The sequence below is a fragment of the Vidua macroura genome, chromosome 15 (genome assembly GCF_024509145.1).
Source record: "Vidua macroura isolate BioBank_ID:100142 chromosome 15, ASM2450914v1, whole genome shotgun sequence".
Lineage (NCBI taxonomy): Eukaryota > Metazoa > Chordata > Aves > Passeriformes > Viduidae > Vidua > Vidua macroura.
Window position 1 is genome coordinate 4,230,500 of NC_071585.1, and position 13,042 is coordinate 4,243,541.

Consider the following 13,042-nt stretch of genomic DNA (forward strand, 5'->3'; position numbering starts at 1 on the left):
CATTTTGGAAAGAAATGGCTTTTCCCAGCAGTATGCCAAGAGCACAGCTTTAGCCATAAGGCTCGGATGGGGTGCTTTTCAAAACAAACCATAAAATACCAGATACCTGTAAAATAAAAATACAGACACCACATTTTTGTGCTTAACACTGAAATGTAATTTATGGTGGTGTAGATTTCTTAGAATATTTGAAGAGTGAAGGCCATTCCTCAGCATTCCACCATTAGGCATAGGAGTCATAATGACACAGGCAGTTCTCTCACGAGGTGAGATTTCACAGGACTCATGAAAGCAGACAGCACTCACCTCATTGCCAGCCTGGCAGCTGATGGAAATGTTGCAAACTACAAGCAGCAAAGCACTTGATATTTATTTACATGTCACCTTGTTTCCTAATGAAAATCTGTACCAGAAAATGCTCCTGCTTAACACAAACACGTTGAACATGTTTAACTGCCTAATGTTTACCTGCAACTGGAACAGTGATGCATAATTAAGTACACAGGGGTAGTGCTGAAACAGAGAAGTCTTGCATTTGGTTTTTCTGAACCAGATTTTAAATTAAGGTGTCTATAATGAGTAATCTGTTCCTAACAAAGGAGCTAGGATCAAAATTCAGTCACAGTTACCAGAACTACATCCATCACCTTGTCATTAGTTTACTTACAGCAAATTCATTTTCAGGGTCAACAGATCCTTTTCTGACTGGTCTCGAATAGTGGAACCTCTGCACGTTGTTTGACTTATAAAAGCTGAAAGATTTTTAAATTACTATTGTAAAATATAGAAACCAGAAATTAATGGATCTTTTTATCACAGAGAAATATTTCATTTTGAGTAGTTGAGTTTTTAATTAAAAGTAAATTTACTGCTCAGAAAAAAAATTACTTTACTGGAAACTCAGAAGGTAGCTACTTTATCTATAAATCAGAGTCAACACACAGTATTTTACAAGTATTAAGTTTCAATTTGTTACTGGGTGTATTTCCCAGGTATAAAAATTCCAGAACTTCGAGATTAATGTTCAAATCTATAGGAGGACTAGAAGAGATTTTTCCCCTCCTATCTTGCTGTGGCATATGCCCTGCTTGCCAGCTTTATCCTGGTTTATGAAAAGAGCCTCTTTCATTCAAAAGAACTGACTGAGCAGAGCAGGTATTTTCACCTGGAGTGGAACATGGCACATGAAAAAGCAATTTAATCTTGTCCAACGATCCTGCTCTCAATGCTGAACAACATTCAACAAATTAAACAACTGAAGCCATTAATAACAATTTCTTGAGATAGATAATAGAATGTATATAAGTGCTTGTAGAGGGTACACCAATGTAAAGAATCCTTTGCAAATTCATGTAAAAGTCATGTTATTCATGTTAAATTCTGTTATATTAAGCTAATATTTCATTCTCCATCATTGTGAGCACATCTTTCCACTCAACTTGCAACCCCATGGCTTTTAACACTGGGACTGCAGTTTTGGCTGAGTATTTTGAGTTTTGGCTAAGTATTTTGCTACCCAGAGAAAAATCTCTCTTTTGGGTTTTTAGTATTTGTTCTTAAGATGAATTAAATTTAAACCCTTGTTAAGTAAAAGTTAATTTTGCAGAAAAAAGAAAAAATCTCAGAAATCTCTTCCAGTAAAACTGAACCATGTTTTGAAAGCCCAGAAAAACAAATAGAGCAGCCCCAAACATCTGCATTGAGCAAATAATGATATGTTAGTTCATAGGAAACTATGATTTCTGACCCAAACTGCTAAGATTTTCTTCATCAGAAAAGTAACTGGGAAATACTGCCACACTGAGTCAGATCCCTTTATGCAGTTCCATCTGAAAGGACAGATCTTTTGAAGCTCTTTGATAGAATAAATGCATTGTCATCACCTAATGTAACGAACAATTAAATGCCCAATAAAGTAAACTCATGAGAGTAAATCTTTAAGGCCAGATGTAATCAGGAGTTTGGTTGAATTCTGCAGCTGAGACAAACCATTACAAAATCTCCCCTATGGGCAGAGATTGTACTTTACAAGGAACACTTTGCTACATAAACTGAAGCATTTTGAAGTGTGGCTGGCTCTACACCTAAATCTGGTCCAACAGGACCACATTTATAATCTGCCTTTCAGTTACTGCTTTTCAAATGAATCAGTAGTTGAAAGTAGTTGAAGTTGAAATTAGAACCACATTTTTTTGTGGCTTTTTGGGTTAGGTTGATTTTGCGTCTGTGTTTGTTTATTTAAAAATCTTGTCACACCAGACCTATGCTTGGATCTGCTTAATTTACTTTGGTGTATATGGGGAGGTGATTCTCATTTTTCCACTCTGAGTCAGTTGCTACTTCAGGGAGGGCTGCAGACCAAGGGCACAACTGGTTTGGAAGCAGCTCTTGGCCAGTCTGTTCTCAAAACACTTTGGTCAATTCATTTCCCTTATTCCTTTACAAAACCCATACTCCATTGCACCAGCAGAAACCATTTTGCCACTGTGTATTCTGGACCAGACAAGATACAACAAGATTCTACCATTCCAGAGCCTTCATTCAACCACTCTCACACTGCCAGTCACCTCCAAGAGCCCTCTCCCACCACTTGTCTGAGAAGCTCTGTTGAAAACTCAATAACTTTGACCCAAAGCACAGATTCCACCTCCCTGCCCTGAAAGAACATCCACGAGTTATTTCTTCAGTGGTAGATGGGTACAAGCACTTCCATGGAATTCCTGGGGAACATCCAGGACAGACTGGATGGAGCTCTGAGCAGTGTTCCTGGGGGGTTGGACTGGGTGGCCTGTGAAGGTCCCTTCCCTCACAAACTGTTCTCTGATTCTAAGAATACATAAGTCAGTAAGTTAAGACAACAAAAACTCCAGGATTCATTGGCAAATGACTGAATCCACAAAATAATGGCTGTCAATTTAGGAATATGGGCTGATTTTCACTATACTATCTACTACAGAAATTCACTTACTTTATGATTTGATCAGGCACTGCCTTATTTTTGAATCTAGGCTGCTCCTCCAGGACTGGCTGCACTGTAAAACATTGGATATCTGAAAGTGTGAAAGTTAAGGGCATGTTATTAGCTATTAGTATGAAATACTGTAGGCTGCAGGATAAATAAAAATAAAAATAATAATAAAAAAAGACATTTTCTGATGAAAAATCTGAAGTGTTCAGGGTTTCATTTCTGGAGTTTCCTTGGCCAAAAAAGGAAAAATCTGCCAGTAGTAACCAGTGAATACATATTAATTCTGAACTGCATATTTTTATTATTTCCTGAGCTTGAATATCTGCAGCTGAATTTATCACACTGACTCATTCATTAAATTTTTAAGCTCAGGCAACTTACAAAAATAACATCAACCACTTCTGATGTTAACAGTTTCACTGTGTAGCTTTAGGCATGTATAAAGTCATGATGGTTAACATTTCATTTTGAAATCTGTAACTGAGCAGCCCTTTTACTTGAGATTTCCTTTTTTTATAGAAATGCTGTTTTTAAAATCTGAACACTGTATTTGTAAGTAAATATATCACATCCTTACATATTTCAGTATGTTTGAAACTCATGCCCTCTGGTTAGATCCTTTTGCATAAGTGCAGAAGTAGTGCCTATCTCCTGCTCCTTGCAAATAGATGAGCAAATTCTACCTTAAGGACTGAAACATGTGTTCTCCAAAAAAAAAATTAATTAGTTAAGAGACAAGACAGACTTGGGAGAGCCTGGCTTTCAAGCTTAATGTACTATTTTAGACAAACCTGTAAATATTCCCACTTCAGTCCCAACAGTGTGAAAAGAAAGTATTCCCTTTTCTACTCCAGAAAGTTCCAGATTAATAGACTCAAGAGAGTATGTGAAGTGTTACAACATTACCTTGAAAATGAAAAAAAGAAAATCAGCATGCAAGAGAAAAGTCTGATACAATGAGGTGATCTCATATCTGCTCAGTCAGTAATGACTCAAATCAGAAGAAAAAGATAATTGGAGTTATTCTAACCAAGAAAAATTGAGGCCATTCTAGAAGTTGGTTAACAACGTTTGCAAGTTAATTTTCCTAAGACAATTTCTGCGGGTCTTGGGACATGTTTATGTTGCCAAGAAACGGAGGTGACACTGAAGTGTGGTGCCAGTCAGAGCAGTGCTCAAGAAAGACATGAATTAAACATCAAGACACAACAGCTATGAATGTGAGGTAACAGAAAATTTGCTGCTTTAAACCAGCTCTCTTCAAGTGCATGACACTGGTTTTGCCATTTGAAGGAAATAAAGCTAAACCTTGTAAAAACTACAATGAATTTTCTTCCCTGAAGGGCTGTCAAGCCCTAGCACAGGCTGCCCAGGGAAGGGGTTGAGTCACCATCCCTGGAGGGGTTTAAAAGACATGTAGATGTGGCACTTGGGAACACGGGTGAACAAGGTTTATGGTTGGACTCAACCTTAAAGGTTTTTTCCAGCCTAAATGTTTCTATGATGAATGAAAGAGACAGACTTCGACTCCTTAAAGCTGCCAGAAAAACAGGAGCTCTCTTTGGAACAAACCAGAAAAGACATGGAAGACGTGTAAGCAAAACTGCAAACTGAGCTGCCACGTCGGTAAACTTTCAACCTTTTCAGGAAATTATTGTTTCACACTGATAAACTCATGCTAACAACAAGGTTTCCCAACCCTTCCTTCCCTCTCAGTCTCCCACGTGTCCAAGGATACGCTGACCAGGAGAGTTCCTCACGTCCTCTCCAGGTGCTGCAGTCGTGTTCATCTTCTCAGCGCTGGGGAACTGGCTCATCAGCTGGGCCTGGAAATCCTCCCTCCTCTCGTACTCCTTGCCACGGTAGATGAACACTTTGTTCTGCAGGGAATGAGGAGTGACTGCCTGGGCAGGGTGGTGCTGAGGCTGACGTGGCGGTTTCGTGGCAATTGGCACCAAGACACAGCAGCGTCCAGGTTTTGGAATGGGGGTTTGTTTTCTGAGTAGTAACCAGCTCTAAAGCCAAACACCATTTTGACCAGGGGCTGGAAAGCAGCACTGACTCTCCAGAGATTCTGGACTCAAAGATTTATTATTCAGAAACAATAACAGCGGTTTAACACCAGCCTATCATTTCACTGTTTTCCCAAAGTTTTCAAGGCAGCTTTGGCCTTTAAACTTGGGAAGCAGGGCCTCTTATTGCTGTCCAAGTGTGAAGAAAGCCTCCCTCTTAATTGTTGGATGTAAGAGAGGGTTTTAGTAGGAAACATCCAATATTTAGGTTGTTTTTATGCTCTGAACTCAGGCACTACTGTGGTTAAAGCAATGACCTTTTAAAAAACAATCCAGTTGGGCACCACTTCCCAAGTTCGTCAGGTTTCTTTGAAAAACCAGACCCTTTGGAGCCTGGATTTCACTCATGGTAGTCAAAACCAGAGAAAAGTAAAGATTAGAGAGTAGAATCAGCATATTTGAATAAAAACAGTTCAAACTTACCACAATTGTCCTAAAGTAGGAATTGTTGCCATTCAGGAAAAAAATGAGAGCAGTACAAGACACTTGGTATTGAACATGTCAGCTCAAAGCATATTAGAGTTCAAAAAAGGAATATGGACATTAATCATGAGGAAAATAGGAAAACAAAAGAAGAATGAAAATAGATGCAAATGTATGAATTAATCAAGTTACCCTTAGAAATGTTGGGAATCCTTGGCCATAATATCCAACAGCAAAATAGTCTGGTTTAGGCCTCAGAATTTTCATGATGTTTTCATAGAACTTTGCTTGCTGGATCTGAAAGCAAAACCATTTGTATTTGTGTTTGGGGGTTTTATCTATGCATTTTTAACCTCTACTACACATGCAAGAGCTATCAGCTGATGAGCTACAGCAATAATCAGTTTTCACACAGGATGCTGCAGGGGGACATTAAACACAGTTTACATTTATATGCAAATATAACACACAGTGAAATGGGTGTGGCTTCAGCTTTAACATTTGACCTCAGAACTGGGCTTACCCTTAACTTAGGAGAAAAGCAAACAAAGTGATCCCTGGCCACTGATAACATTACTGAAAGAAGACATTTGGAAAAACTCCCTGCCTCAAATGTTTCCTGAGGTATGGGATCAACTCCAATTTTTACTCTAGGCTCATTTTACGGGGACACACCATGTAAAGGGTTTAGAACAAGTTCTTCCATAAAATACCAAGTGTCATTTAGGTGTTATGTCTGTGAGAACACAGCACTGCAACTTAAACTGGCAAAAATGTCTAATGTCTTTGAAGTCAAGATAAAAACAGAGCAAAAGAAGTTTTCTTCATACACAGCACCATTCAAGGACATCCTGTTTTGATTCTCACAATTTTTTTTTTTTGAGGAAGATTCAGGGATATCTATTGAATGAGCCTTAAACAATTGTTAAAAATCATACAAACATGAAATATTGAGAGTAGAAAAAAAAGGTTTGTGGGGAATGGGTTCCTTTTTTTGATTCATTCAATTTTAATGAAAACAAATAACAAATTTTATTTTCTTTTAAAATTTTCCTTCTATCCTTTGGACCTAGCTCTAATTCCTTGTGCTGTAATACTTCCACAGTCCTGATTAGGATCGAATTATTCAGGCTTGTCAAGATCCAAGCTGCTAAAATGTAAAGAAAAAAATAGGAGGAAAAGTTCATCCAGGTGTTCTTTCTACCCTAGGGCAGTACAGAGGCTTTGAAATGTGGCCTTTAAATTTCCCTAGGTGAGAACATGTTTATTTCATCTACAGCCATTTCAAAATACCTCCATAAACAGATGTTCATGCAACTTTAACCAACAGTTATTTCTGAACCTTTACCACTGGATTGCTACAGTGAAACAGGAACTCTTCAACAAATTAATTAAAAATCCATTTTAGATCACAAGCTCACAGGCAGCTCTGTTGTTTGATAGCTGGGAAGCACTACTTTCTGTGACTGCAATAATTTGAAGATCTGTATATAATCTTACCAAGTTTTGACTTAGAAGTTCATAGTCAAAGACCTCCTTTTCATATTGCTCTGCAAGTTCCTTGCATAAAGATATGGCTTCTTCCCACATCTGCAATGCAACCACAGATTCAAAAAGTAAATCCTGTACCAACAAACAAGTTTTGAACACATCAGAGTTTAACTGCAGTTTTATTGATTATGCTGTCTTTAAAGTGCAGTCATTTATTAACTGCACATTTAGAGTTGAAGACTCAGGGCAATCATAAACTTAAGGAAAGCAGATTAATGTTAAAAAATAAAAGTGTTTTATGATTCATTACAGGAAGGACTAAGTAAACTTACTTTATTATTAGAGTAACATTTTTTTAAAAATCATCTAGCCTTTCAGATACATTAAAGAAAAAAAAGAAGAGTAAATCACAGAGGTGATAACATTCAGAACATACCCCAAGCACAGATTATGAGGGGACTGACACCTGCCTGTCCTTAAAACACACACCATTTAACAAAATGTCCTGCAGCAGCCATAATCATAGGGAGCCTTGTCTAGGACAGCTAAATAACTACAAGAGCTAAATTTCCACTTGCCCAGAGGAGCAGCTTTTCTTTCCACACAATTTTCCAGCTGCCTGTGACAGTGACTGACACTGAAATACCAGGACTGCTTTTCTCATCTGCTGTGAGCACTTCACCAAAGTGGTCACAAAGCAGGAACAAACTCTTGTGAGGACTTTTCTCAAATTCTGTCTCAGAAGAGACAAAGGGGGTCCTGAGCAGAACTCTCTGCTGCTGAGAGGACACTGCCAGTGACACACCAGGCCATTGTCACGTGCTGCCAGGTGCTCTTTGGCCAGGTACCCCCGAGCCTGGGCTGAGCCTGAGTGCTGGGTGCTGCAGATCAGGAACTGGGAGGGTTTGGTTCTCCTGGGACAGCGGGTGGGCACTGCTGCAGTGCACCTACTGCAGATGCCAACAGAAAACCCGAGAGGCTGAAGCTGAAACTTTCTACCTTGTGAATTATAGGAAGGGCTTCTTGTGCAGAAGCAGAAATGAATTGCCTTCCCCCTTCCTACCTTTGTCTGCAGCTGAACAAGACATGACTTAAAGGTTGTATTGGGTCATGGGATTAATTATCTGGCACTGCAGAGTTTCTTCCTGCTTTCTAGTCCTTTGCTTTATTCCTAAAATTCTCAGCTCTACTGCCATTGCACTGACAGGTAATTTTATTAACATTTTTTTGGTCTTGAATTGAACTAAACTGTGGTACTGAGCATCAATCGACAACATTTTAAGTTTAGGATACAATTCTCTGTCCTCTCTGAAACAAATATGTCAATTTTGAACCATCTGGATTCTTTTGAGATAAGGGCCGAGTGTTTTAGAAATAGAATCTGTGTAGTCCATGCTCTTTTCTTTGTAAGGGGAAAGAGATTCAACATTTTTTATTGTATTTTGTTGGTGCCTGACAGAGATGCTTGTGACAATGTACTGAGACATTAGCTCTTTCTCTGTGAATGAGGTCATGGAAAGAACATCTTCCTATGGAACAGATATCTCTGGGAATAAGCCTCCAGGACACAATTTTTACTTGACCCACATTTCAAAGAAGCTTTTCCTCACAAATGTTTTGTACAGGGCACATTCATTAAACACAACTGTTCAGAGTAGCACAGCAGAGAGGTTTGGAGGGAAGAATTCTCCAGACCTACCTTTCCTTTGTCGAAGTATTCTATGATCTTTTCATACAAATTCTCTTTCAGGTGTCTGTAGGTCTGTGAGCACTGGAACTCTGTTGACATGACTTGGGGTGCACACTGCTCATCCGACCACTGAGAATGAGAACACATCAAAAAGAATTTTCAAGTCCAGTGTTTCACATCAAAGTCTCCCCTCCCATAAGGTCTGGTCTCCTGGGCTCTTCTAAGTGTTTTCTTCCCAAGTCTTTTTTATCCATCCACAGACAAACTGGGAAAGGCACAGGGATTGCATTCACTGCCTCTTCAGACAAGTGCTGTATTTCATGTGATAACCAGCACTAGACCAAATATTTAAAAAATATTTAAAAATGTTATACCTGCCCATCCTTGCCCCACTTACAAATTTTATATAAAAATCTATGTGAGAAAATTAGTTCCTTTTTTTTTCCCCCAATGGTATCATCCTGATTGACTTGATTTAGATTTTTTGTATAAAAATATTTCACATACTTTTCTTATCTATACCAATACAGACAATATATCTCATATTTGTATGATCATAAAAGATCAAAATTAAGTTTAAGCAAAATAGCACAAATTTATATAGTTCTTCACTAAAGTAAATTCCATAAGAAATATCAAATTTTTGCTGAAGAACATTTAAAGTTTGAATGCCCCCTTGTAATGGAAATTGATCTTACTGACCATTTTAATTGATACTGTCCATTACATTGGTAATGAACAATAGTTATAGTGAAAGATAATTAATTACCAGCTACAAAAGAAAACCCACATAACTTGTTTATGTAATCCATATTATTTAAAATTAAAAGTTAGATGTCCTCTTGTGATAGCTGAAACTGTGTTTAATTTTTATAACTGTTATGTTTAGGGTAGTAAGAAATTACCAAAATGAAAGCTACATTTGTACACAATGTTCTCACTTTAAAGGAAAACTATTTCTTCTACCATATTTAGTTCCAGCAATATATGGCTTTTAATCACCTACTGAAAATTTAATTTCAACAATTAATGTTAATTTTGTGCGACCTACTGCAGGATTTCTAACTAGAAACTTGAATACCCTGGTGGAAAATAACTCAGCGATTAAAATATTCACTTAAGAATATCAAATTGAATGCTGCAAAAGCTTAATTATATATTGAGTTTAGAAAATCTAACCTTCAGGAGCCACGTATGGAGTAGAAGGGTGTATGCTGCTTCTGTGTAATTCTCACAATCTAAATGAAGATCTCGCAATTTATACAAATACCTGATAGAGGAGAGAGCAAGGATTAGACTGGAGCCTGGCATGAGTGGAATACTGAGTGTCAAAATGTTCCAGATAACAGCAAACTCCGTGGATGTCACACATGACTCCCCAAAGACTCTTCAAGGACACTGAGGGGGGTTGAAGCTCTGTTCACACTTTGCTGTGTTCCTTTTGTGTGCTGAACTGTTGTGCAGGAAAGGAGGAGCTCTCCTGTGAGCTGTGGTCAGCTCCTCCTCAGGGAGGAGGGATGGCTGCACTCGGGGTCTGGGAGACCTCCAAGGCCAATATTCCTGCAGGGTTCCTCAGGGAGCCCTTGCAGGCACAGCTTCTTCATGGGCACAGATGCAACTGCAGCACATCACAGGAGGAAGCAGAAAGTGGAAAATACCAGCCCAATCCCTGGGGGTGTTGGGGACAGAAGAGTTGCTCTAAGTTGAATTTCTCCTGGATCCCTATGGCAGCATTGCTGCTTCCAGCACGGGCACTGCCCACCATGGGGCTCAAGCTGCATCTACAGCAGCCAGGGAGAAAATTGCATCCATCCTTCTATCTCCCACCAGGAGTTTTGGGACACTGGAGCTCTGACACCTTGCTGTGGCAGCCCAAGGCACTCCCATTCCCAGCTGCCAGCCCAACAGAAAGCTTCCCCCTGAGCAGTGACAGCTGAGGGAGCGTTGCTCCCCCCGGCCACTCTGGCTCACAGCTCCAGGGTGAGCTCTGAATCACCCCCAGGGCTCATTTCAGCTGGCACTCTGGGCTCTGTTCTGCAGATTTTGCAGGAGAGGACAGGCAGGAAACAGGGAGCTTTTGAAGCAGCAAGATCTGCTGCAGTCCATGTGCAGAACTCTTGGAGACAGCAAGAGGCCACGCTACACCTGCAGGAATTTGCAGTTCCCACAGAAAATGCCTCAGCCGTAACCCTGCCTGTGGAGTGTTGCATTCTGAAAGAGACTCAGCAGTTGGGCCATTCTACAAAACCAGAATGTTTTCTCTGCCGCACTAAATGTGTCATACATTCTCCCTCAAACCTATCTGCACTTTCTTAATTTTAAACAATAGACAATGAATGTTAAGTGATTTGATCAATTAAAAGTTAATTCTTGTGGAATAAAATGCTGCTTCTGGATACATAGCACAGATTTCCAGTTGCTGAAGGCAAAACTAACAACAGAGTGAGAATGCAGATGAGGCCAGGGCTGCCACAGAGTCATTTGGGATGGTAAAGTAACAATAAATACAGAAATCCAAGCACAATGATAAAACCAAAACTCACAAGACAATATTAATTGCCCTCTCCAAAAGAGATCCAATAGAGTGGTTGCCATACCTGATGTACATCTCTTCACGGTTAATGTTCTTGTAGAAATTCTAGGGACACAAATATTTAAAGTTACCTCCTAATGTCCTTCAATAAAATTATATATATATATATATATATATATATAAAAATAAAATACACACACACATAGACTGAGGTTTTGCTTTCCCTGGTAGCTAGAAAGCATAGACAGTGTGAAATGTAGATTATTTACAGTCTATCTGAAGTTTAAACCTGGAACTACTTCTTCAATTAATATTTTCATTAGTTATATGTATGGTTTTATACATACATATACTTTTCCTAGTTCATAGTGGGATCATTACTGAAGATTTTTCTGTTGGAGAAGAGGAAAATATGGTTATCCAAATGCATTAACAGAATAAACCACATGCTCCAGCTACACTTGGTGGACACTGGTATGTGTTGAAGCAGATGTGTAGCACTGTAGTTATGGAGCATTGTTGTACAATACCTCTAAAGGGGCCAGTTCCAGGAATAAAGCTCATTATTTGTCACCATAACATGTTTGCAGGAATGCAAGTTGCTAAGGCTGTGCAAAATGGTCTGACAAGACCATTGATGGTATGACAAGGATGTTCTCTTGAAGAGCTGCAGAAATTCACACCACATTGCACAGTGATTATTGAGGAACAGAATGTGAGTGTAATCATTCAAAGGTGGGAGAGGTTCCTCCTCAGCTTTGAGGAATTTCATGGAGGAAGAATCTCTCTATGCGGTATCCTCATTACAAAACAGGAATAGAAAAGAAGACAGAGGGGCTTAGGACAAGATCAGAGCCTCAAACCTTTTGGCACCCAACTGCAAAGGTGCTTTGCAGGTTTCCTGCTCACATTTGAGAACTGTAACTATTGAGATGCTGAAGCAGCAAGTGGGTCAGCTCCTCATCACAGCTTGACTCTGTCAAGAACCCACTGTCCCATTAAGCCTGTACAGGCACGTGAGCAGCAAACTTCCTTATTTATCCACAGAATCAAAGTAGATGAAGCACACAAACCAAAGTTTTCAGTTGCTTTCAGACTCACATATATATCCGTGCAAAGAGATATAAAAATCTCTTGCTGCAGAGTTTAAATCACTACAGAACATTGCCACCCACTCCTGCCTCAGGAAGATTTACCTTCCTGTTCAATAAATGGACTCTAGTGCTGTCCCCTCCTCAGGGGGATTCTCCTGGGTTATCCAGAGCCAGGACAGGACGTACCAGCAGGTTGACGGTGCAGCTCATGCGGTTGTCCTTGCTCTCGTCGCTCATCACGGCGCGGTAATCCAGCAGCCTCTCCAGGAGCCCTCTCACCAGGCTCACAAAGCTTTCCACCAGGCTGGAAATGCCAGGGTGCTGCTTGGCACACTCTGTAAGGCTGCAAATACAGAAACATTGGTACAATTCTGATGGCAAGTACTGAGTTAGATCTAAATCAACTGCAGAATGTGCTGGAAATTCCCTCTGTGAGTTGGCAATTTAGATATTCAGAAGTCAAATGGCATATAAGTCAAATGGAAAAAAAAATAAAAGAAACATTTACTTTTCCTGTTGTTCAGGGTTTGCCTTCTTGGAACGACCCCAACAGTGTTTGTTCCCCTAGCCTGGCAGCTGAAGAAGAGGTCTGGAATGGAACTTCTGCAGAATACCCAGGAACAAAGTTCCAACTCAAACAAAGTAAAAGCAGCATCTAAAGTTTCTTCCTTGGATTGTGCAGCTCCAGTGGAGTCACTGTCCTGACACAGAGGGAATGTGTACGTGGATGTCTGAAAGAACATTTATGTTGTATAATATAGGAGGGACAGA

The 13,042-nt window shown here is 39.6% G+C and overlaps 1 protein-coding gene across 1 annotated transcript in view; it reads right to left on the reverse strand.

Moving 5' to 3' along the window:
- Positions 1-13,042, reverse strand: part of DOCK2 (dedicator of cytokinesis 2) — a 155,514-nt gene that overhangs the window by 12,735 nt on the left and 129,737 nt on the right. The window contains exons 35-43 of the mRNA XM_053991478.1: positions 12,458-12,614; positions 11,242-11,282; positions 9,824-9,914; positions 8,654-8,773; positions 6,964-7,053; positions 5,656-5,760; positions 4,707-4,848; positions 2,969-3,050; positions 668-752 (exon numbers count right to left, since the gene is read on the reverse strand). Coding sequence (XP_053847453.1) covers positions 668-752; positions 2,969-3,050; positions 4,707-4,848; positions 5,656-5,760; positions 6,964-7,053; positions 8,654-8,773; positions 9,824-9,914; positions 11,242-11,282; positions 12,458-12,614 — 913 coding nt within the window. The remainder of the gene's footprint in view (positions 1-667; positions 753-2,968; positions 3,051-4,706; positions 4,849-5,655; positions 5,761-6,963; positions 7,054-8,653; positions 8,774-9,823; positions 9,915-11,241; positions 11,283-12,457; positions 12,615-13,042) is intronic.